Source organism: Ammospiza nelsoni, chromosome 16 (genome assembly GCF_027579445.1).
Source record: "Ammospiza nelsoni isolate bAmmNel1 chromosome 16, bAmmNel1.pri, whole genome shotgun sequence".
Classification (NCBI taxonomy): Eukaryota; Metazoa; Chordata; class Aves; order Passeriformes; family Passerellidae; genus Ammospiza; species Ammospiza nelsoni.
Window position 1 is genome coordinate 4,141,607 of NC_080648.1, and position 25,227 is coordinate 4,166,833.

General features: G+C 50.8%; 1 protein-coding gene across 1 annotated transcript in view; it reads right to left on the minus strand.

Moving 5' to 3' along the window:
- PSD2 (pleckstrin and Sec7 domain containing 2) overlaps nt 1-25,227 on the minus strand; it is a 38,303-nt gene that overhangs the window by 7,034 nt on the left and 6,042 nt on the right. The window contains exons 3-11 of the mRNA XM_059483432.1: nt 24,437-24,925; nt 23,145-23,339; nt 19,019-19,099; nt 18,472-18,584; nt 17,404-17,462; nt 11,878-11,967; nt 10,736-10,779; nt 7,078-7,268; nt 5,929-5,999 (exon numbers count right to left, since the gene is read on the minus strand). Of these exons, the coding sequence (XP_059339415.1) occupies nt 5,929-5,999; nt 7,078-7,268; nt 10,736-10,779; nt 11,878-11,967; nt 17,404-17,462; nt 18,472-18,584; nt 19,019-19,099; nt 23,145-23,339; nt 24,437-24,925 (1,333 nt within the window). The remainder of the gene's footprint in view (nt 1-5,928; nt 6,000-7,077; nt 7,269-10,735; nt 10,780-11,877; nt 11,968-17,403; nt 17,463-18,471; nt 18,585-19,018; nt 19,100-23,144; nt 23,340-24,436; nt 24,926-25,227) is intronic.

The window sequence follows — 25,227 nt, forward strand, 5'->3', positions numbered from 1 at the left end:
AAAAAGTTCAGTCAATGCTATGTTTACCCTTTTACTTTCCCAGCGACTTTATGCAGTATCCTGCCTCCCACTCTGCATCATTGCCAGCCCAACCAGTTGGATGATGGGATGGCAGGGATGGACAGATGGATGCATGGATTGGTGAAAAAAGAGCCTGGTGAAAGAACCAGGCCCTGGCTAAAGCAAACCAGCACCCCATGCCAGGCCAGGGTGTCCCTGGAAGGCCCTGCCTTGCCCTGGTGATTACAGTGCTACAGGATTCATGTGCTCTGTATTTTGCTTTCCTTGACTGCCCTGGGCTGTCAGCACCAGGCCAGGTCTGTCTGGTGATGATGGTCTGTACATCCCAAGCCTTCCTTAGCTTACAAGCCAGAACTGTTGTGCAGATCTGCAAAAAGATGGTTGTCTTCTGTTTCCCATGTGCCAGTGGTACAAATGCAGCTGTTCAGGGAGAGGAGCTGTGCTGCAGCCTCTGGGATGGGAACCCTGGGCAGTGGGGCTGTTCTCTGCTGTTGGGGCAGAAAGGTTTCCCCTCTGCTGCTCTTGAGAGCACTGAGAAGCAGCACTCCCCAGCCCATGAATGTGGCTCACCCAGCTCCTGCTCCTGATGCTTCTGAAGCCTTTCTTCCCTCATTTTTCAAAGCAATAATACTGTCCAGGAGAGTGGTTGCCATCCTGTGCTCATCATCAAATGAAACTGGGCCTGGTACAAAAAAGTGCCATGGGCCCACCCACAAATGTCTGGCACAAGATCATGGGGATGGTCAATCCCAGAGAAAAGCCCTGAATTTCCAGCAGAGGAGGGCTGGGTGCTGCAGGCATCCTGTGCTTGGGGAGACACTCAGGTGGGCAGGACAGATAACCTTGCCATTGTGGTGATTTCAGTAGCCAGAGGGATGGGCTGTCAGCCTTTTCTGCAAAGAAAAACAAATGCTTTGCCTTGTGAAGACCTAATGTGTTACCCCACTGCAAGAGAAATATCTGCTTGAAGAAGACATTGCTGCTCAGACCTTACCTACTATAGACAGACTTCAATTTGGGATATTTTTCCAAGGCTGAAGCTCTCTGGATTTGAATAAATCTGGCTGTGCTGCCCATGATCTCTTATTTCAAAATAAGCTTTCTGAAAATACAGTGCAAAATAGCCCAGCTTAATGGTGTGTGACAAGAGGAAACTGCCACAGCTGCTGAGTGCTTTGACTAATGCAGATCCTCATCTTGAATGGAATCGAGTGTTGCCTCCATGGATTTCAGGCTCTCAGGCATCAATGCTGTTGGAAGGAAAAATCCAATCTTCTTTTGCTAATGCTGGGCCCAGTAAATCAAGGTGAGGCTGGATGAAGCAGGTCCTCTCTGCCTTGCTGTTCACAGGAGTGAGCAGTGCTGGAGGCTCCCTGCTTGGGATGGCTCTTCCAGGAGGCTCATCCCAATGCCAGGTGTCACAATGGCACGTTTGGCTGGGACATCCCAGTGCCTTTGGGTCCCTGTCCCCTGCTGCCTACCCCTGTGAGCAGATCCACAGCTAATTTCAAAGCTTGTTTTGCCAATAAAAAGCATCTGGCTCTTGTGCCTGCCTTTATAGGCAGCTGGATGGGTTGGGAGAGCCCAGTGTGTCAGTTCTGCTGCCTCTCCTCTGGCCTCAGAGCCAGCCCTGGGCAGTGCTGGGAATGTGGCCATGGACTGACAGATATTCCTCATGCTTTGGCTTGTGAGTGGTTTTTCCTCTTCTTTCTCTTCTTCACCTCACATCTACCATCCTAAACAAACCATTTGATTTGGAAAATGAACCCCTGTGCCCTTTTCAGTCTAGGCAAGGTCTTAGAGCACCTGGCAAGGGTCTGCCTGCATGGGACAGCACCTGTGGCTCAAGGCTTGCTGGGAACCCCTTCCTGCTTGGGGACAGGACCTGTGGGAAGACCTGCACCCTTTCAAGCACTTCTGTGCAAAAGCACCTCATGCTTTAAGCTCTCCATCATTTTTCTTAACCCCCTTCTACGTGTGGTGATTAAGGGTTATTATCCCCATTTCACAGAGGTGAAGTAAGTTGCCAAAGGCCATGGAATGAGTCAGTGCCCAGAGCAGATTAGTGCACAGGAGAGGTGTGCCCTGCTCCCAAGCCTGCATTTCTTCCTCCAGACTCTGCTGCATCCCTTTAGGGGATCAAGCAATTGCTTCAGCAGACTGTGCTGGAACATGCTGATCCAGCAATTAACACCAGCGAGTCAATGACATGTGACATCTCCTCATCAGGCTTATGGCTGCTGCCTGAACTGCTTCTGTCAGACTGAATTCTACCTGTCCACCCACCCTTCTGCCTGTGCTATGTCCACCTCTGTATCTGGCCATTCTTCCTTTCTATACACCCACCTACCCAGCCCCTCCTTCCTCTCACCTTCCCTCTACCTCTCAGTTTTATTTATACTCAACTTGCTCCTCAAAACCAAATGGAATTCCCTGTTCAACTTACAAGAATTTACTATTAAAGCCTAGATCCTTAATTTGGTCTGAGCAGAAAAGTGGAACAAGCTGAACCTGAGCTCCATGACATCAGGTGCTTCTGGAAGCTGTTACTTTCTCCTCTATCTTCCCATCAGAAAATCTTCCCCCAGTGATTTATGCTCAGCCAAGGTTCCACCTCATGTTTATCTGCAGTTGTCTTCTGCTGAGAGCTTGGGAGGCTGGCACACCACTTCCTTCCTGTATTGTGCAATTCCTTTGTTCTGCAAACCACCCTGAGGGCAAGAAATGACACCAAGGATCCACGGGGCAGGTGGATGTTTATCCACTCTCCATTTATCCACAGCATTGTGGTGCTGGGAATGTTTGCAAGTGACAGGGCAAGGACTCTGTCTTCATGTTCCCAACCTTCTGTCCTGTCCCTGCAAGCCTGACAGACGCTGTCTGTAGCCAAGCCCAAGGAATTCCCTGGAGAGGATTACAGCTCAGTCTGGCAGCAGCTCACCAGTAAGAAACCCCTCTTTCCCCAAATCCTTTGCCCAAACATTCCTTCAGTTTGTTTTTGTTGTTGTTCCAAATGCTCCTTCCTTGGGGCATCCTTGGCAATTCTGGTCCCTCATGCTAATTGCACATCAGTCATGGCTCTTCTTTATCAGGCACTTTCATAACACAGCCAAACCTTGGGTGTTTTGTTCCTGCAGTCCTTGTCCATAAAGAAAGCCCTCAGTCTCTGAACCATTTGATCCTGAAGGTCATTGAGATAAGAGCATTGATCTCCTCACTGCCACATCAGCCTCATCCTTGCTCTCTTTTTAAATCCCAAACACCTCAGACAAACAATGAACTTTGTCAATGAGTGGTAACTGCTGCAAGCCTTGTTCAGCAGAGAACCCCCAGCCCCTCTGCCCCAGCAATGACACTCAGTGCTGGCTTCACAGCTCCTTCTGCTGCCAGGGAAGAAAAATCCAACCTGAAAGGGTATTTCATTCTCAGTGTACACCCTCTCAGCAGACTCATCTCAAAAGAAGTCCTTGGTAGAAAATTCATTTAGATCCAAATGGTTCTGTGATAGTTGAAATGTCTTTTTTTTCCCCACAGAAAAAGTGTCACCAATGAAATGCTGATGGTAACTGCACAAGTTAAATCCTCATGTGTAACCCATGGGTCAGCATGAGGACTCTGGTGGGCTCCATGTGAAGATGTGCAATGAGACAAGGGCTGAAGGGTGAGAAGAGTGCTGCTGGCTTGAAGAGCACCACACTTAGAGGGCTGGAGGAGATCTGGGCTCCTCCCTGTGCTGCAACTTCCCTGAGGTGCAGGAGAGAGTGGCACAGCTGTAAAAACACCACTGGGCTGAGAGCAACCCACACTGGGAGTGAGCATCCACTGCTGCCAGGTTTCTGCTGCCCTTTGACGTGTGCCACAGGACCTGGTGAAACACGAGAGGCATTGAGGTGTGCTCTGAGCTCTGAGTCATAACTCCTGCTGCCCCCAGGACCTTTCTGCCTCTCTTATATAATCCACTGTTTGTTTACTCTCATTGCTGTGGAGATAATGCTGCAAGAGGCAGGAGCATCTACCCACGGGGAGTGCTGCTCCAGCAAGGGGAGTTCAATGGGTTACTGTCGCAGACATCTTTTCTTTTCTTAGGATTTTTCCTCCTGAGAAGCTGAGAGGCCTCAGGAACAAAATGTAAACAATGGTTATCTGCTGCTGTGGAATGCAACAGGTGGATCTGTGATTGGCCCATGTTGGTTGTTTCTAATTAATGGCCAATCACAGTCCAGCAGCCAAGCCTTTGTTATCATTCTTTCCTATTCTATTCTTAGCTTGCCTTCTGATGAAATCCTTTCTTCTATTCTTCTAGTATAGTTTTAATATAATATATATCATAAAATAATAAATCAAGCCTTCTGAAACATGGAGTCAGATCCTCGTCTCTTCCCTCATCCTAAGACCCCTGTGAATATGGTCACAGGTTACTGCACAGCATGTGCTGATCAGGTAGCTCAGGCTAGTTCAGTGGGTTATATTGATAATGAACATTTGGCATCCTGGGCAGGCTCACAGTGACATTCAAGTGAGCCCCTATCCAGCCTCCTCACAAAAGACTTTCCAGCAAACCCTCCAAGCATCCAAGTGCCAGAGAGCTGAATGTTAGAGCATTCAAGGAAGCTGTTCCATGGGGACTTTGTGTCCCACAAGGACCTGGGAATTACACTTGGGTTGACTGGAGGAGGCTACACAATGAACAGAGATGGAGAGAGGCACAAAGTGTCACTTGACAGCCCATGGAAACACCCAGGTCATCAAGGTCCTGAAGAATATGAACTTTCAGCATAGAATGATGGAATCACAGAATCTTCTGAGCTGGAAGGGACCCACAAAGACCATCAACTCCAACTCCTGGCCCTGCACAGGACACCCCAACAATCCCAGCCTGTGTCTGACAGCCTCATCCAAATGCTGGGCCTGATGTCCCCAGGGCACAGATGTCCCTCCTGGCTGCCAGGGCACTGCTGATTCATATCCAACTGGCCATCAACCAGGGCTCCCAGGTTCCCTTCCACAGCTGCTCTCCAGCCTCTCATTCCACAGTCTGTCTGTGCATCCAGGATTACCCTGGTGCAAGAATCCAGGTGCAAGAATCCAGCACTGCCTTTGTTAAACTTCATACAGTCCACGATTACCAGGGCTTCTCATTTGTCAGTGTCTCTCTGCAGGGCCCTTCCTTTGAGGGAGTGAGCAGCTCCTCTCTGTTTAGTATTGCCTGCAAACTTACTCAGTATTCCCTTGAGCCCTCTGTCCAAGTCATGCATGGAGATGTTGAAGAGCACAGGGCAGAGGTTGGAGCCCTGTGGAACCCCACTAGTGACAGGTCACCAGTCTGATGTCACCCCAGTCACTGTCACCCTTTGTGCCCAACCCATGAGCCAAGTGCTCAGCCACCACAAGATGAGTTTATCCATTCTGTCCAGAAGGATCCTGTGAGAGACAGCATCAAAAGCTTTAGTGAAACCCAGAGATATTACATCAGCGGGCTTCCTATGCCAGACTCAATAAAGCTGTGCACAATCAGATCTATGCCAGCAAATAAAACTATAGGCAGGATAAGACTGGTCAGATGCTCCACCTCTTCACCTTCCTGTTTCATTTCTCCCCAGCATCCTATTTCACCTGTTCCATATAATCTGTTCATTCATCCTCCCCAACAGCTCCTACTTGCTGGGATCCTTCTGCAGAAATCTGTTTCCTCTTTCATGCTTCCTCCTCCAGGGCTCCCTTTGAGGCTGTGAATGGTGCCCTGAGCATGAACAGCACCACCAAAGATGAGAGCATCCTCCAGCTCTGGTCTCTGGAGGAGCTCTGTCGATGTCCATGCATGAGTTAGGACATGGATTCACCTCTGCCTGGGTGTGTGAATGCATGACTGCTCTGGAGACAGCAAAGGGGAGAATCCCCCATAGTTACCTTTTGCAAATAAAGGACGGTCCCCTTAAGCACAGCATAAAATTTCTTCCAACCTCTTCTTCCTCTGGGAGCTAAAAAAGGAAGAACATTTGATTGTACATGTCTGTCAGTGCTGCTTGACCTTCCAGGCAAACCCAGCCCTTCTCCTGACCCACCAGGGGCACTCCCTGATGCCCAGAGCTCCCACACCTCCAGGCTATGCTCACCAGTGGTTTGTGAGCAGGGACAGGTGTCTGAGGGACAGTGGCTGGGCTCTGCAGCCTCCCAGCAGGAATGCAAGCAGGTCAGAGCCTGACATGAGCTGCTACAGGGCTACCAGTGGACACCTGGAAGTCTCTGCTCCTCCAAACCCAGGTTCATGTTCCTTGGACCTAATGATTGGAGAGCAGAGACATTCCTTGAGCTCCTCAGCTTGGAATTGAGCAGCTGGGTAAGGCAGCTTCTGTTCCCTTGAGGAGGGAGCATTACCATCTCAATGGGCTTGGGGACAGAGAGCTTGGCAGAAGCTGGAGAGGGGTGGGAGGTGAGGGGAGCCATCCACATCCCACCAGACAGCAGATCCTCCAAGCACAGGCTGTTGAGAAGGTGCTGGAAGCAAGGGAGACCTTTGGTGGTAATCTCAAGACTTTTTAATCAGCTGCAGTGATTGGCCCAATCATATCAATTAGCAAAAGGAATTACCCAAGGTTTAATTAATCTCTGCTCATTAACAGCTCCCAAATACCTTTACCTTTCCTGTAATACCATGTGCTGGTAGCAGAGCTATGGGCTGTTCTGCAGCTCACTCAGCACATGGCAGGACATGGACAGCAACAAAGCTTGGCAGGCCAGACTGTCCCCAAAGCCAGGGCTGGAGTGGACAGCTGCTAAGGAACCAGCCTTCCCCCAATGCTCAGAGTCTGGGATTTGGGGGATGGAAGACCAGGTGTGTCTGGGTTAGATTCTTTGGCAGTGAGAAGGGAACACTGAGGCTTCCTGAAAGCACTCCTATCTACAAATGCCTCAAATGCCTCCTTTTCCTCTCTTCTAGCACTTGTGGGGATCTTTCCTGTGCTGCCCAGGGTTTGGTGAGGAAATTTCACCAGGAGAGGCAGGGCAAGGCTCTGGGACTGCCTGGGCACCTCTCCTGTCCCTGTCCCTGTCACGTACTTCTCTTGCCATCCATGTCTGCGTGGGTTTTGCGGGTGAGGACGCCGTGCTTGTAGGTGACAGCGTTCAGGGCCTGGGGGATGTCCAGGAAGGGGTTGCTGCTGTCCACAATCCTCGTCATTTTCTTGGCGCTGGCTCCGAATTTGTCATCGACCAGCTCCGAGAGCGACTTCCTCAGCTCGTCCTCGTCACTTGGAAACACAATCAGAGAAGAGACTCAACAGAGGGAATGTGGGTTTGGTCACCATGCAAAGCAGCCCTATTTGCTTTGGGTTTAGGGTTTTTATTTGCAGGGCTAGTCAGAGAGAGAAAAACAAAGGAGATGTTGGGACCATAACACAGAGTGCCAATAGTGGTGGTCTGGGCTGGGGGGAGTGCGGGTGGCAGGTGACCGTCCCAGTGGTCCCACTGTGAGGTCACTCAGGACAGGTAAGGGACTGGGTGCTGGTCTGAACACCAAGAAACTACAGACATCTCATGCTGAGGACTGCAAATATTTCACTACAAATATTTCACAGGAAAAGCCTTCAATTCTGTATCCTAAAGCCAGAGCTTAAGGAGGATTTTTGCTGAAGACCAAGGTATTACCAGCATTTCCCAGCTGCTCAGAGGCAATGCCTGGGGCCTCCTAGACAGTGAAGTACCTTTTTTAGGAATGTCCTCTCCATCTTTTAGGAACAGAAGATCTGCAGACATTTGGGAGATGAACCTACTCCGACACAAAGAGAGCAGAACTTGTATGGGAAGTGATAGTTCCCAATGTCCCTGGGACATGAGGGAGAAGGAGTAAACAGGGCTTTTCTGCCCTGACACGTCAGTGTCTAAAGTGGTCACTTCAGGTTGCAGATCAGGTTGGGACCAGACCTCAGCTGAGGACTGACCCCGTGGATCCACTGGCTGGGATGTGAGCAGTAAAAAACAATTCCTCACCTGCAGCAAGCAGATGGCCAAAGCATCAGACACCTCTTGGAAGAGAAGGATGATTTCTCAGCCCTCAGCTCCCACAGGAGTCCTGGGGCTCAGGCAGAGCCCAGATCGTGTTCCTGGCTGGGGAGTTAGTGGGGCTCAGGCATTTGGGCTCCACCCCTCTGTGCCCCTTGCTGTTGGTCATATACCTGCCTGTCTGGTGGGATCTGTGGGCAAGGGCATCTCCTTCCCTGGGATGGACAAGGACACAAGGCAGAGGCCAGCAGAGAGAAGAGGGTCCTGGCTATGACTCAATGCCAGGTCGCTGATAGAAAACCAGGTACCCCATGTCCCACCTGTGCCCCTGCAGAGGAGCTGAGGGCTTTGAGTCTGCAGCCCAGCAGGACAGCCTGCAGCAAGGCAGGCCCCAGGCTAGCTGGGATGGGTGAAGGGATGCAGCAGGGTGGGTGAAGGGGTACCACAGGGTGGGTGAAGAAAGGCAGAAAGGATCTGGATGCTGCTGGCTGGAGACACCCCACGGTAGCATGACCCCAGCAGGGTGACATCCCCAGCAGGGTGACATCCCTGGGATGTGCGTGAGCAGGGTGATATCCCCGGGACCCCGGTAGGGTGACATCCCCAGGTTGTCCCCAGGCAGGGTGACATCCCCAGGCAGGGCGACATCCCCAGCAGGGTGACATCCCTGCAATGTGCCTGAACAGGGTGACATCTCTGGGACCACGGCAGGATGACATTCCCAGGATCCACCGGCAGGGTGACATCCCTGGGATGTGCTCGGGCAGGGTGACATTCCCGGGAAGAGCCCAAGCAGCAGGCGGTGCTGTGTAAGCACTGCCCGCATCCCGAGCTCCTGCTGAGCTGCCCTTCCCTGGAGCAGCCCGAGCTCCCTCTCGCGACAGAGCCCAGGCGCGATGGCCCCGCCGGCACTGCCGCGGCACACAGGGAGTCACGCAGGGAGGATCCAACCCGCTCCCGATGCTCTGTTTGGTCAGGGCAACATGAAGAAGAGAGCAGGTGATGGCACAGAAGGTCCTGCTCTGTCTGGACACAAGAGAGGTCTAAGATTGAGGAGAGAGGAGAGGAATGTCCCCTGTTCCCTGTGCCAGCTTAAGAGCTCAGTCTGCCACGGGCATCACCCCGAGAGACACTGGAGATGGGGAGCTCGCTGGTGATCCTGGCCTGTGCTCTGAGTGGCAGAGCAGGGGAAGGAGGACTGAGGAAGGTGCTGTGTGACCTGTGATGGAGCCCACCCTGACAGTTGTTTCCAGGCTGGTTTCAGGGTAACAAATCTCATCGAACATGTGGATGGCATACAAAAGAGGGGTACAAGGCCACGGCTGGGAGGGCCAGGAGCACCCGAGTGCTGCACTGGGGCTGCGGGCGATGAGCAGGAGCAGCAGGAGCAGCCGGTGTGTCCTGGCAGAGCAGAGGGCAGGAGCATCCTGGGCTGTGAAACAGCGGCACAGTGAGGAGGCAAAGAGAAGTGATGGCCTGCTCTGCCCTCCCTGCATCCTGTGGTGATACAGCAAACACTGCCGGGCCCCAGCACAGCACAGGGTATCAGCAAGGTGAGAGACTTCAGCTAAGGCCAGACACCTGGGGGCTGGTGTAGCCATGATATTTTCTGAAAAATCCTTTCCTTAGGATTTTTCCTCCTGAGAAGCTGAGAGGTTTCAGGTACAAAATGTAAACAATGATTATCTGCTGCTGTGGAATGCAACAGGTGCATCTGTGAGTCATCATGTGGTTGTTTCTAATTAATGGCCAATCACAGCTGGCTCGGACTCTCTGTCCAACACACAAGCCTTTGTTATTCATTCTTTCCTTTTTCTATTCTTAGCTAGCCTTCTGATGAAATCCTTTCTTCTATTCTTTTAGTATAGTTTTAATATAATATATATCATAAAATAATAAATCAACCTTCTGAAACATGGAGTCAGATCCTCGTCTCTTCCCTCATCCTATGACCCCTGTGAACACCAACACAGGCTGAAGCACTTGCAATGTAAGAAACAGCTGACAGAATCTGACTTGTTCAACCTGCAGAAGAAATGGTTCTTTGGGGGACCTCATGGCAGCCTCTGTGAGGGGTTACTGAGAGGACAATGCTGGGCTCCTCACTGTGGTGAATGGCACAAGGACAGGAGACAGTGGGCAGAAGTCAAACAACAGAGACAAGAGAAAATGCCACTCTCATAAAAATAAAGTATTGGTTTGTGAGGAGCTGTGGGTTCCCCATCCTTGGAGGGTTTCAGGATCAAACTGAACAAAGCCCTGAGCACCCTGATCTGAATTCAATGCTGACCATAATTTGAGGAGGGAGCTGAATTAGAGATACCACAAGGAGTCTTCATTTTTAAGTGATTCTCTGATACTATTTCCAGAAAAAAACCCATGTGGGAGAGATGGAAAATCTTAATGACCAAAATAACCCCAGATCTTTGCTTGTGCAAAGACTTCTGAAGCACCTGGAGAGGAACCAGCATTTTACAAGTGTAATAGTAAACAAAGAGGGCATTCCCTTCCTTTAGGTCATGGATCCACAGACTGTCACCAACCTTCCCAACTGCCTTTGTGTCTAAGCCATAAATAAACTTCATTTGTCTGTCTGCAGAGAGACTTCATCACTTAAGGGCTTGGCAGGAAATATTCTGGGATTGAAAACATGACTTAGGAGCTGCCAGCCACTTGGAAAGACACACAATCCCTTTAATGCTCAGCATATACTTACATGGCCCACTCCAGCTTCTCATTCTTGATGGAGTTGTACAGTGTCTGAAAAAAGAACATGGAATTAGCTGTGTCTGCTTGTGGAGGCATCTCCTCCTGCACACCCTGTGTTCTTGGAGATCCTTTCCCTGCTGAACTGTCCTGGAGAAGCTTTGCCCAGTGAACAGCATGGCTGCTGTCCTGCTGGACCCTTCTTTGTGTGTGCCACGCTGGGAATTGGGCTGGACACAGCAGCAGCAGAGGGCTCTGGCAGCCAGCCCTGCTCAGGAGCCTGAATGTGACATTTCTGACTCATTCTGGGTGCTGTACCTAGCTCTGAGTGAATCCTGGCCTACACACAGGGGTAGAAGACTCTGGGATATGCCATGACACCTTCAGTGTCTCAATCAGGTGAAATGACAGGTGAGGCTTGAACTGAGTAGCAGGGGAGGGATGAATGACCTTGGAATCAGCTTTTCCAGTTCCTTCTGTGCACAATTCCAGTGGCTTCCCTGGGGCACTGGAAAAGAAGCAGGAATGGGCTAGCAGAGCAGAATGTGAAAGTCATCCTGACCATACAGAGAGGCAGGAATAGGGTGAGGTCTGTTGGGAGATGGGGATGTCACTCCAGACATGATGTGACACCCCTGATGTGGCACCTCTCGTTCCAACCTCCTTCCATACAGTGACATTCAGGTCAGGCTGCTGCACCTGCAGCAGGTACAGAGAGAAGTGGTGCTGCTAAACCACGTGGCAGGAGAAAATATTCCCTTTGTGACATTAACCAGATCCCATGGTACTGCACTGGGTGTGTTGGAACATTGCATTTCCACACATGGTTGTGGAGGCTAAGAAAAGTTTTGGTGGTAGATGGTTGTGCTTTGGGGTGGGGAGTGCCTTGCTTTGGGCATTATCTGAAATGCTGGGGAAAAAGGGCCCCTGGTAGGCTCTGGGGACAGGTATGCCACAAATCTGGATAAAACACCACCAGGGAGCAGACATATTTTGGCTCACTGCAAGTTAGCAGAGACATTCATGGGGGTAACAATTCTTCTCCTGAAACAACTGGAAAATGCTGCTTGAAGGGCTCAGGGTGTCCCAGCAGGACGAGGTGGCACTGCAGTAATAATAACAGTATCCCACTGTCCATTTATATCACATTACCTTCAGCAAATCCTTGGCAAAGTCCTTCCCATCGTTCAGCCCATCCAGGTTTGCTATGAACTGTTGGCATGACATCTTCTTGCCAATGTTCTGTAAGGCAAACAAGCAGCTCATTAAACTTGTGGAGAGTTTTGACTTTCATCAGTGACTTTCAAAGAAAAATTTGATATGTAGTGCTGAAGCCTGGGCTTGTCCCAAGAGCTCAAAGGGCTTCTGATCTGATTTGCTGTTGGGCTCTCTGCTTTATTTGCTCATGCCAGCATCCAAATGTTTCAAATTTGGCCTCTTTTTCAATAGTGGAAATAAGACACCTGAAAATGGCCTCTGCAGCTCTTGCTGGAGAGGTCCTGGGTGCAGGCTCTGTGTCTCAGAACTCCAGACAAGCACTCCACCTGGTGAAATGACAATGTTTGGATGGGGCTCCAAGCCTGCTGTGAGAGAAATTGTGTGAGCTTGCAGTGCCAGCACCTGGAAGAGCCAGCACTGGGCAGGGGAGTGCTGCTCCTTGATGGAAGCTGTTATTTTTGATTGTCAGTACAAAAAGAAATGGTCCAGCCACTGGTACTGTGGAGAGGGCAACACATGTGCACTGGGAGAGTCCCACAGCCTGGAACACACTCAGCACCAGCTGATGCCAACCATGTTTGGGAATGATATTTCCAGGCCACCTGGCATTCCTGATATCATGGTTTCATCATCTGTGGCATCTGTTCTCCCAAACCCTTCCTCCCTCACTCCCTCAGCCTGCAAGGGTTGAGGCAGGCAGCCTCTTCCCAAGCCTCCCCTGCAATGCTACCTCTCCAGACGGATGGAGCAGAGGTGGGGAGGAGTCAGAGGCAATTATAGGGCTCAGAAAAAGGAGTTTGATGTCACAAAGGAAAGATGGGGGTCTCCAGTGCCATGTGATATCCTTCACAGCCTCAGTGTGTGGAGCAGACCCTGGTGGCATCACTTGGAGGGAGCAGTGGAGCCAGGGAGGACAGCATGAGCTGCCACTGGTGGTCCTGAGGGTCCCAACAGCATCCTGACACTGCTGGGCTTCACATCAAGGTATGGGCAGGGTGAGCATCCAGGAGGATGTGGGAGTTGGCCCAGAAGAGCAGAGTCAGAGCCCTGCTCAGGGCTCAGTGAGGAAGAGGAAGAGCCTCATTGGGTCTGGCAGGAGATGAAGTTGCAGCAAATATTACAGGAGATGTCCTGCAGGGTGAGATGTGTCCTCTGTGCAAGGAAATAACCTCCTGAAACAGATGACACCAGAAACCTGGGCCCATGAATGTGCACTGCAGGTGACCTGGGGCATCTCCCCAGATGAAAGCCGGAGGAAGAAGTGAGGCCTTGGGATGAGCTCACTGTGCCCCCTGCACCCCCTGCCTCCTGTTGCAGACATCTTTTATGAAAAATCCTTTCCTTAGGATTTTTCCTCCTGAGAAGCATAGAGGCCTCAAGAACAAAATGTAAACAATGGTTATCTGCTGCTGTGGAATGCAACAGGTGCATCTGGGATTGGTCTCATGTTGGTTGTTTGTAATTAATGGCCAATCACAGTCAGCTGGCTCAGACAGAGAGTCCGAGCCACAAACCTTTGTTATCATTCCTTCTTATTCTATTCTTAGCCAGCCTTCTGATGAAATCCTTTCTTCTATTCTTTTAGTATAGTTTTAATGTAATATATATCATAAAATAATAAATCAAGCCTTCTGAAACATGGAGTCAGATCCTCATCCTCAGACCCCTGTGAACACCGTCACAGCCTCCTGTGTGTGCAAACTGGGCTGCACAGCCAGCCAGGCACTGCCTTGGAGCCTGATGCTCCTAATTATGCCTCCTGCTGGTGCCAGCTCCAGATGAGCCGGCCCCCTTGAGAGATCAAGAAAAAGAGGAGTAAAGCCCTGTTACAAATCTGCAGTGCCTGGGGACTGGTGTGGCACAACACAGCTCAGCCCTCGTGGCTTCCTCCCGAGGAGCTGCATCAGCCAGAGCTGCCAGCCAGGGCTCAGGGGGTACAGGGGCTGCAGGAGGCTCAGGAGAGGAGCAGACATGCAGGGATTGCAGCAGACAGGAGATATTTGCCTGCTTGCTGGCCAGCAGTGAATTTTGGACAGAAAATATAAAGGAAAGATCCAGCAGCACATCTCCACATGTGGGTGGAGAAAGGGAGGAGGGCAAGGAAGGAAGGGAGCTGGGAGGTGAGGCAGGGGCTGCCTGGGACTTTGAGGCACAGGAATTGCTTTGCAGGGAGAAGGTGCCCATTCCAGCCCTGCCCTGATGCAGGGGAGCAGAAGGCACAGCACTGGCCTCTGAGCCCAGAGTGATTCAGCACTGGATGCACTTCCAAAAAGCATTTTTGAAGTGAGTGGATGCAGTGAGATAACACAAATCACATCTCACAGGCCCTTTCTGGCGTTCCTCGTGTGTGTGTCTGAGGCTCCATGGCCAGGAGGGCCAACAGTGGCAGTGGGAAAGGACACAACTCTGAGCTTTGTGTTATCTTTGCCCCAGGGCACAGATGGAGCAGGGCAGTGCTTTCTTTGCCATGAGAACTCCTGGAGCTCACACAGCACCAGCAGAGCAAGGCAGAAATTTGCAACTTGGATTATCCTACATGTATAGTCTTGATGCCTTAGAATTTAGCTTTTCAAAAAGCACTTTTGAAGTGAGTGGATGCAGTGAGATAACACAAATCACGTCTCACAGGTCCTTTTTGGGGTTTCTCATGTGTGTGTCTGGGGCTCATATTCACCCCAAGGGAATGTGTGATCTGTCCCTTTCTGTGGTGCAAGAGACCTCTGAGCTCACCTGGGGCAGCAGCCACGCTGTGGAAAAGCAGCTAATTGCTGGGTAATTGATCTGGTCGTGGATGTGTTCCAGGCTGCAGGAACAATATCACACCCCTGCTAGGAACCAACCTGCAAATTCTGGGTGCCAGAGAGCCCAGGGCCACACAATCCTGCTGTGGGCAGCCTGGTGTCACTGTGCTCACACCTCAGAGCTCCCAGCCCTCCCAGGGCTGCAAACACAGCACTGCTGCTGAGCCCTGAGCTTGGCTTAGGGACACAACCACAGGGTTTGTAAGATTAATAGTGATGGACAAATGGAGTTAGGACCTGCCCAGGATCCCACTTCAGGCTTTGTTTGGTGCTCTGCTTTTTGAATAAATCCTTTTATTACTCCAGAAGGTGGCCTTTCCTGGTGGTGCAAATGTGTTGATCTGTCACTGTCCTCTCATGGCCAAGAGGGCCAACAGTGACAGTGGGAAAGGACACAGCCCTAAGCTTTGTTTTCCTGGGGCAGATGGAGCAGGGCAGTGCTTTCTTTGCCATGAGAACTCCTGGAGCTCACACAGCACCAGCACAGCAAGGCAGATATTTGTAACTTGAATTATCCTACATGTATAGTCTTGGTGCTTTAGGACTTTCTATTTTTCAGATCCTGCACTGCTTTGGTGTATAACTCTAAAACTCCATGGCCTGTCAGCTGCTGTTCTCCCATTTCACTGAGATAAAACAATTCCTCTTTAGTCCTGGAACTCAAGGACACCTCACTGTCTCAGGGCCCAGAGATGTAAACAACAGTGAAGTGGGAGGGATAACTTGGAGTAAATGACTTCATTACCTGAAGCTGTAATTGGAGGATTAACCCCTGAGATGTAAATGAACCAAACTTAAAATTGTCTGAAAAACTTGTGACCATCTTCCATCCTGGGTGTGGCCCCTCAGAGGCTTCTGACTGCCCAAGGTGAACCTATTGAAGGCCTTCAATAAATACCTGCTTTTATTCTCTTAAGTCTGTCTAGCCTCTGTTTTAGGTGGCCACTCCAAGGCATCAGCATTCCTTGTTGTACTTGGAATGTTCTTGGTGACCACTGGCTTTTAACACCAGCTCCAGGTGCTTCCATGAATAGGGAATGTCTCATTTTAAAGTTTTCTGGGTGGTTTAGAAACGGGGTCTGAGTGCACCTGAGTGGAAAATCAACGGTGCTAAGGCCAAAATCTCCTGCTCTAAAGCTCTGTGCCAGGTCTTTGCTGGAATGCTGAGCCAGACCATGCCAGGACACTGCTGTGAGGAGCTGCCCCTTTACAGACACACATCCACCCCCCTCTCCTCACCAAGGACATCTCCCACTCCAGGAATTCACAGCAAAACACTGCAACACACACACAACATTTAAAAGGAAAATAAAATCTAAAGTGACATGGAATGTCATGGCAGCATCTCTAACAAGGAGGGGTGGGAGATCAAGTCACACATTCCCAGGTACACCACAGTTCATGGAAGTTTCTTTACACCAGGAGCATTTCATGGGATGATATCAGCTGCTAATGGCTTGCTGAGTAGGGAAGAACACTGCACAATCACTTAGGATTCCAGACAAACAAAACTCCTTACTGTTTTTAACACAATCAAAACAAGTCAAATGCCAGTGCTTTAAAGCAAAACACTAGAAGGACTGCACTTACCACCTGGTAAAGGGTTAAAGAGCAGAAAGAGAGGTTCCAGGAGCAGAAGGAAATTTAAAAAAAATAAACAAAAAAAAAAAAAGGAGGAAAAGGAGAAGAAGAAATTAATGTTACACATGCAGAAAATAAAGAGAAGATTTTTCAAAGAAAAGCTCAGGCATTTGCACACCTGGTCAAAAGAAAGTTATTTTTTCTGTGCCTAGATATCATGAGAACATATCTTCTTACCAGGCCTCTGAGCCAGCTTGTCCATGAAGAATAGAAATGGCAAGGCTTTTGAGGTTTAGGTTGGTTTTTTGTCCTTTCAATTATGTCTATCTTCCCAGAGGCATATTTTGGATTTTTTTTTTTTTTTTTTTGCTTAAAAAAAACTAGACAAACTAAGATTATTTTGGATTGAAGTCACATAGTTTGCCTTTTGCCACAATGCTGCTTTTGCTGCTGCAGGAAATGATTTGATGGAAATAATTCCTTGGCTCCAACCATTTTGGCTGGAGGATGGATGCTCTATGAGACTGATCCCACCATTGTGTGCAGAGACACCTCTAGAAGGTGCTGAGAGATCTTCTCACAGCTTCTGCCATTTTCCAGCCACTTTTCTGGGCACTGAGCTCTGCTCACTATTTTTTTTTTCCTATGAAACTCTCCAGTGGCTGCCTGTTACATCCTGGGGAAAAGGAACAGCTGAACTCACTTCATGTTTTGGGTAGGGAGGATCAAATCCAGACCTGTGTAAACCCACTGGCCCCCTCTCAGCAGTTTTTGGGGAGGGGTGTCTGAAGCACAAGAGGGAGCAGCCCCCAGGACTGGCAGGGAGGAGCTCACTGAGAGCTCCTGGGCAGGATCACTGATGTGAGCAGGACTCGTGCCTTTGGTGTGAGTGTGCAGTGACACTCAGGTGTGCTCTGTCCCCAGGTACCCAAAATTCCACCTGCAGCAGGTCAGAGAACTCTCTGCCAACCCATCTCAATTGTCCAGCAACACACTGAGCACCAGGGGACAGAGATCCACCCTGGGAATTCCTTCCTGGGAAGGAATAAAGGATGGAGGCTCCTCCAGTGGTACTCACATGGCCATGGAGGTCTGTGTTGAGCAGCATCAGGGCACAGGTGAGTGTGTGGATCCCATCTGAAACACACAACAGTCACACAGTGGGGCTGCTTACTCCCCTGCTCATGCAGTTCTGGTGTTTGCTGTCTTGGCAGCCCAGCCACTGCTGAACTAAGGCCAGCTGCTGTGTCTGGGCACCCTAAAGAATATCTGCTCCCTTCAGCTGTGTAGGATTTAACAAAACAAACCAAAACAAGCAACACAAAAAGCCCCAAAGACATCCTCTTTTCCCTCAGATTTCACCTTTTCCTAAAACAACCACCATAAAATTGCCTTCAAAGCAGTTTTCCTTTAAAAGACCAAACTTCCCACTTCTAAACCCAAGGCAGCTGCTTGTGAAAGCAATATTCCAGCACAGTAATATTCCAGTCCCTGCCTCTTCCCTGGTGCTCTCTAGCCCTTCTGTGAGGTCCTTCAAGGATCAGTCCCTGTGCCAGAATGTGTTGGCTCTCAGTGCTGTCAGCTGGCACATGCAGACTGCTCTGGCTCTCTTTGGGAGAGTCTGTCAGCACCCAGCATCCCTGGATGGGACAATGACCCTGTCCTGGGCAGGGACAATGCCCAGGGCAGGGAGAGTGAGCAGGGTGGGGACAGTGACCAGGGAGGGGACAGTGACCCACATCCCCGGACAATGCCCAGGGCAGAGACAATGAGCAGGGCAGGGACAATGAACAGGGCAGGGACAATGCCCAGGGCAGGGCCAATGACACAACACCCAGGGCAGGGACAGTGACCAGGGCAGAGATAATGACACAATGCCCAGGGACAATGCTCAGAGTAGGGCCAATGCCCAGGGCAGGGCCAATGACAAAATGCCCAGGGCAGGAACAGTGCCCAGGGCAGGGCAGGGACAATGCCCAGGGCAGGAACAATGCCCAGGGCAGGGCAGGGACAGTGACCAGGGCAGGATCCCTGTGGCCAGGAGAAGCTGCGGCCGTGTCTGCCTGGCTGTGGGTGGTTCTGCACTCCAGCCCTGTGCCCAGGTGCCCTGTGGCATGGCAGGGGGGCAGAGCAGGGGCAGCAGTACCTTCAGAGGTGCTCTCCTCGGGGTTGCAGTGGCAGTAGCGCCGGGAGAAGTGGATCAGCACCCGCTCCCGCTCCTGTGTCTCTCCCATCAGCGGGAACGCCTTCAGGAACGTCCTGCATGGACAAAGGGGTGCTCAGAGATGGCCTGCCCAAGGTGGGACATGGAAGGGCTCATTTGTCCTCCCCCCAGCCCCACAGCCAGCAGATCCATGGAGCTGTGCAGGGGAATTGCTGCCAGCTGGGATCTGATCCACCTCGGGTGTGGTGGCATCAGGATGGGTTGCCCATCTCAAAGAAAAATAATTGTTTCCACTTGCTCTGATTCTGTATGGGATGGGATGCCTGGGAGAGCTGCTCTCCACCCTGGGGAAGCAGGCTGTGGGCCCTCCTGTTGAAGCCCATTTTGGAGGCCAAAACGTGATACCAAAGCCTGAGTGACAGCCTGGATCTCCCCCCAGCCCCTGCTCCTGTCACATGGATAGCTCACAGTGCTGGGAAGCCTGGAGGAAACCCCAAAATCCCACCACCCTCTCCATCCCAGAGCTCACCTGAGTGCTTTGTCAAGGGTCAGGCCAGTGAAGTCAAAGAAGCTGAGATACTCCTCTGCTACCAACTTGCTAAATTCATTACTGCAATTAAAGAGGGAGTGGTCAGGGAAGAAGACATTGTCCACAAGAGGAACAGCAGAATGCTGCCTCTGGGCCAGCTCAATCCCAGCAAGACACTGCAGACACCATCTCAGACACAGGGAGAACTGCTCCTGGCCTGGAGTGCTGCTGGAAGACCTCCCTGATGTGCCCACAGCCATCCCCAGACACCTGAGAATGAGACACCAGACCGGTCTCCAGCTGCCCTGCTGCACCCCTGTGTTGTGCTGCTGGCCAGGCAGAGCCTGCTCCCACACCAGCCAGAGGAGCCATGGGGATATCCTGAGCTCCTCCAACACCTGGTTCTCTCCCAGTGCTGGCTGTGTCCCCTCTCCCACTGCAATGTCCCTGTTCTCACCCACAGAGGCTCCCATCCCACCCTCCCAGCACAGCCCCTGCTCCTGGGGCAGGTGGGTGCTGCTGGACACTGCAGCAGGAGAGCTCCAGGAGCTCCAGGCAGGGCTGCTGGCTCTGCCAAAGGGGCTGGACAGTGCCACAAGACATCAGAAGGCAGCCAGGCCCCTGCAAACAACAAATTCCTGCATTTCCAGGAACCCAATGACATAGATGTGACCCTTTTCCCTGAGCCCCAGAGGCATTTAACATGCCCCAGGCCATGGGATAACAACAGGGGCCAGGGCAAGACCCTGTCCCACCCTAAGATGGACTTTTGTGTTTGCTCTGGTTTCCTCACTCAGGAGTTATCCTCCTCTGTCTCTGTGCCAGTGCCAGCCCTTCCTGCAGGAATGGGTGACAGTTCCACCATGACAGAGGCATTGCTACAAGGAGAGCAAGGCATTTCCCATGGGGACATTCCTGCCATGCTCTGGCTGGTGGCCCTGCAAGGCATTTCCTGTGGGGACATGCCTGGCATCCTCTGGCTGCTGCCCTTTCAGCCTCCACAGAGCTCCTCTCACCTTACAGCCCAGTGTGGTGCTCCATCCCTCTGCCTGCCTTGGGAGGGACCAGGCACCAGGAGTTCTGACTGGGTCACAAGCCACCCCAAGGGGACACAGGAGTGTCACAGACATCTTTTATGGAAAATCCTTTCCTTAGGATTTTTCCTCCTGAGAAGCTGAGAGGCCTCAGGAACAAAATGTAAACAATGGTTATCTGCTGCTGTGGAATGCAACAGGTGCATCTGTGATTAGCCCACGTTGGTTGTTCCTAATTAATGGCCAATCACAGTCAGCTGGCTTGGACAGAGAGCCCGAGCCACAAACCTTTGTTATGATTCTTTCTTTTTCTATTCTTAGCTAGCCTTCTGATGAAATCCTTTCTTCTATTCTTTTAGTATAGTTTTAATATAATATATATCATAAAATAATAAATCGGCCTTCTGAAACATGGAGTCAGATCCTTGTCTCTTCCCCTCATCCTCAGACCCCTGTGAACACGGTCACACAGGAGCCCTGGCCTTTTCTCCCAGTCCATTCCCATGTGTCTGGACATGGAAAATTTGTGATATTTTACCTGAACCCCACTGCCCTGAGGAGCAGGGCTCCTTTTGGCAGTACCTGGGGCACATCAGTGCCATAAGAACCCGTGTGAGTAAAATCTCATCTCTGGGGGGTGAAACAGGCCTTGTGCCCTCGTTGTGCTGCCCAAGGCTGGGATCCTGACAGTGCCCACATCCCTGGGCAGTGCTGGAGCTGCCCTGGGCTCTGCCACAGGGATTTGGTGAGCACAACTCTTGGAAACCCTACAGGGAAGTGCCACCTTCACAGCCTGGGACAGTTCAACCAGCACAAGATGTCCTGTGGACACTGATGGAGCTGAGAGGGCCCCAGACCAATGCTGGAACAAGAGAGTTCCATGGAGAGTTCAGTTTCCCAAACATCTGCCAATGCTAATTTCAGGGTTTTAGGTTAATTTCACAGAACTGAGGCAGATGGAAACAAACTGTGGGGAGATATCCAACCTTGTTTGTCAAGCCTTTTCTGCCTGTTTGACAATGATGAATAGTTTTGGCTTTGGTTTACTTTATCTTTTTTAATTTTTTCTAGAAAATTGCCAATTATCACAAAGAAAAAAGAAGTGATAAAATGAGATTTCACTTTTTGTACAGCCCTCCTACATAGAGCTGGTCTGAAAGCATCACTTAAACTTAGTCTGTTCCCAGCACTATAGGTTGGTCTTACATTGTCTTAAGTGAGCAAGACTGACTTAATACCTATATTAATACCTAAAAATACCTATCTTCACCCTATTTCCTTTTCTGCTCTGCCAATCCACCCAAGAGTCTGCAGCTCTATTTAGGTCTCATGTCAGGAAATGGTTCAGATGTCAAACCCAGCTGATCAAAACAAAACTTTTGTTTCAAAGGCAGTGTGAATTCCCAGATGTGGGTCACCAAACAGCCTCCCCCGAGGTGTGAGGGCTGCAGGTGTGAGTGAGGACTGCAGGAAATAGCAAAGGGACAGACTCAGAAACCCAGTGCTTGAATGTTCCCCCCTCAGTGAGCTGTCATGGCAAATTTGAAAGAAAGGAGAAGGATGTTACACACCTGAGGCAAGAGCAGCCAGCAATGCACCTGCTACAAGAACCTCAGCAAAGGAGGAGAATGAGGATTTGCCAGGTGATGCAAAGAGCCTCTCTAGGAGACAATTCCTGGGCTGCTCCTGTCCCAGCACTAAGCTGGGAATCACACAGAAGCTTTGGTACTGAAAGTGTGAGTATTTGCTGAGGGACAGGTGTGTCCTGCTGATCTGGGCAGGGGGGAGCCATTCCAAGGACAAAAGAAAAAAAAAAAAATCCCAGCAACACAGGTTATATCTGATCCAGGCAAAGGATGATGGGGATTGGTGCCTTCACACCCACTGGCATCCTAAAATAATCTGTTACTGCTACACTCGTTGCTGTTACTCTGTCTCTTAGAAATCTCTGCACCTCTCCCACTTTTGAATATTTTTTGATTTTCCTTCTGCCTTACCCAGGCAAATCTACCAGCTGAAGAGCCTGGACCTCCCTGTGTGTCTCTGGCTTTCCAGCCAATCCTTCCTACCCTCATACAGACTGGGTTGGGAGGCTCTGCAGCAAGGGCATTTTGGGGTGCAGACATGAAAAACCTGGGGAGTAGAGGGAGCCCAGTGCACGGGCAGGTCGGGCACCCAAACCCTCCAGCCTGGGAATTGCTTTGGTCCTGCTGGGCTCTTCCCAAAGGGAGGAAGCTCTTGGTTCTGGTGGGCAGCAGCTTGTGACATTTACTGCCCAATACTGCAGGCAGCTTGTAGCATTCCTATTTTAAGGACATTGAGCTCCCAGCTTCAGCTGGGAAGATCTCCTGTTGGGGAAGATGAAACAGGAAAGCCTTATAAATATGATTGTCTGGCAAAAGATTTTGAGAATATGGAAACTATAAGTGAGATTGAAATGAAAGCAAGCTTTGAGATACCTCAGTTACTGAACAACTGGAAAACAATGGTGTGGCCAGCTGAAGGTAATCCCCTTTTGATGGAACAACACCCTCTGCCTGCAGACAGGCCCAAGGGTCAGAGCAGACCCTATTGGCTTGGCAGAAGGGCCCAAAGAGGAGTTTTTAGGGTTTAAAATGTAACACAGTATGGTGATGTAATGATTCTTACAGGCTGTATGTAAATGCTGTAGGATTTGTATCTTGTACTAGATTGGCTAGTGAGAATCAGAATATTCAACACAGAAGATGAATTGTATTGTAACGGGAGCCTCGCTATTGTATCCTCTCATCCTCTCTTTCACTCTCTCATCCTCTTTACCACGCTCTTGCCTTCTCTCTCTGTACCACTCTCTTCTCTTTACTGCTCTAAGCTGTGGCTGGCAGCTCCCAGCAGGGCCCTTTGCAATAAACCCCAAGTTCCACCACCTGGCTTCAGAGATCTCTCATCTCCATCCATCCCAACCATCCTACCCCCCAGCACTCCTACAACCTCCAGCAGCCCCAACTCCCTCCAGCACCCAGACTTGACCCTTGCTGCCTTTTGCTGCCCTCCCATCACGAGCAGTGCCCCCCATCCCCAGCCTGTCACCCTGGCAGGGCTGCCCCACGTACTTCTTGCCGAGCTGCCGGGCCACGTCGCAGCGCTTGAAGCCCTCGAGGTTGTAGAGGCGCTTGGCCAACCTCTTGGCAGCCTCGCTGTCCGCCCTGCAGCCGTTGGCCAGCGTGTCCGTGCTGCCCTGGTCCAGCTGCTCCGTGCTGCCCATGTCTGAGTCCGAGTCTGACAGCGTGTCCTTCAGGCTGGCATCGCTGTGCAGAGACAAGAAATGTTCAAGGAGCCGCAGCGTGGCACCATGAAAGCCACGGGAAACGCCGCCTTTCCACCTTTTGATTTCTTCTTGCCCTCGCAAAAAAAAAAAAAAGTACGAAAAACCAGCAATATGGCTGTGAACTGGACATTGGACAAGGCCTCCTTCATTTCAGCTGAAATGAAACAGTCCAGTGTAATTCCAAATTGGTAGGAAAGGTCGGAGAGAAGGCGGCTTTCCCCTGAGAAATGAGGGTGTGGCAAAGTAAGCAGCCTCAACACCTTTTAAGCTCCCTCTCTCCCCACTGGGGACCCCAAGCTCTTTCCAAGCCATGGACATCATGGAAATTTTAGGGATAGATGTTATGCTTTTCAGTTCAGGTTATTTGCTGAGGATGGGAAGCTGCACTTGTACAAATCATATCAATGGTACTGGCACCAGGCCAGCCTTTACTGGTGAGCTGCTCCCCTGCAGTTGCCTGCTGGCCTTGTGGCCAGCTGTGCCCACAGACATTGCTCTGAGCAGCCCTGCTGGCACCATGTAGGTGGGCATATAGCCCTTTATCTGCCTGCCCAAGGCCACTTAGAGCACCAATTCAAGCATTTTCAAGCAGTGTGACTCACTGCTGGCCTGACAGCTGGACATACAACCTCGCTCCAGCTCTCCCCTGACCTGGTTGCTCATCACCTGGCTTCCTCAGGCAGGGAGGTGCCCTACAGATGAGCTGCTGCCTCCCAGAGGTGATGGTTTGGGTCTGAGCTGGTCTAGAGGATGAAGTCTCTGCTGATCTCCTCATTGCCTGCAGAAGAACCTTTGGGGAGGCTTCTGTAGGGGTACCCTGTCCTAAGTGCAACCTTGAGGTTTCCCTGCACTTCAGAGGCATTTGGGAGACCACCTGACCATCCCCAGCCTGCCAAGGGCTGTGCAGGTGCAGATGAAAGTTCCTGCTGATGTTCAGCCTTTGTGCCACAGCAATACATGAGAGGAAGCACAAGGGGTGAAAGAGCAGTTCCAACTCAACCATGCCCACTGAGCCTTGCTCCTGGACTGGGATCTCATAAGAAAAGGAGCCACTGTCCAAGAAACTCCCTGCCTTACCTGATGGAGTTAATGATCTTGGTGGCATCTTCCTCTGAGCTTTCCACATGGAACCCATTTGGGATACTCTTCAAGGACAGCCTGCTGAGCACATTCTCTGACCTGCTGCTGGTAATTGAGTGTCTGAGAGGGCTCCCAAAATCCCCCTCTGCTGGCTTGGCTGCCCCCTGCTCCTGCTTATCAGCAGCCATGTGGTGAAGGGCTTCTCTCTGCTGGGCTGCCAGTTTCTGCTCCAGGAGCTCAGGGCTCTCCTTGGCCCTTTGCTGGATCAGGGGGGTCAGGGGTGCCTCAAAGCTGACACAGCTGTCTGTCTCGTCCGTCAGGGACAGCACATCCAGAGAGTCCAGGCTGCTGTAGTAGGTGCCCTTCATGAGGTCAGACTCAACAATCTTCTCAAAGGTCGAGCTGAAGCCATCCCTGATGTCTTTGAATTGGAAATGCTCCCTGTCATCATCGCTGCAGCTCAGCTTGGCATCTCCAGAGGCAAACCTGGACCAAAAGGAGAAATGTAGAAAATACTGTCAAGGCAATTCTTGCCCTGTTCCATTTGGAGCTGGCAGGCAAGAGAAGAGGCAGAAATGGCTGCTGTGATAATGGCCCTTGGGATCTTTCTGTGGTATAACCTACCTGATTCTCAATTTTGTTACAAGATTCTAGAGCTGAAAAAAAAAAACCAGTTTTGTGATAAACAATCCCAGAGGCCCAGCCAGCCCTTAATTTGGTCATGTTCCAGTAAAAAGCCAGACCTCTGAAGTAGAGACTTTCGCATATGACACCTGCTACTGGACCCA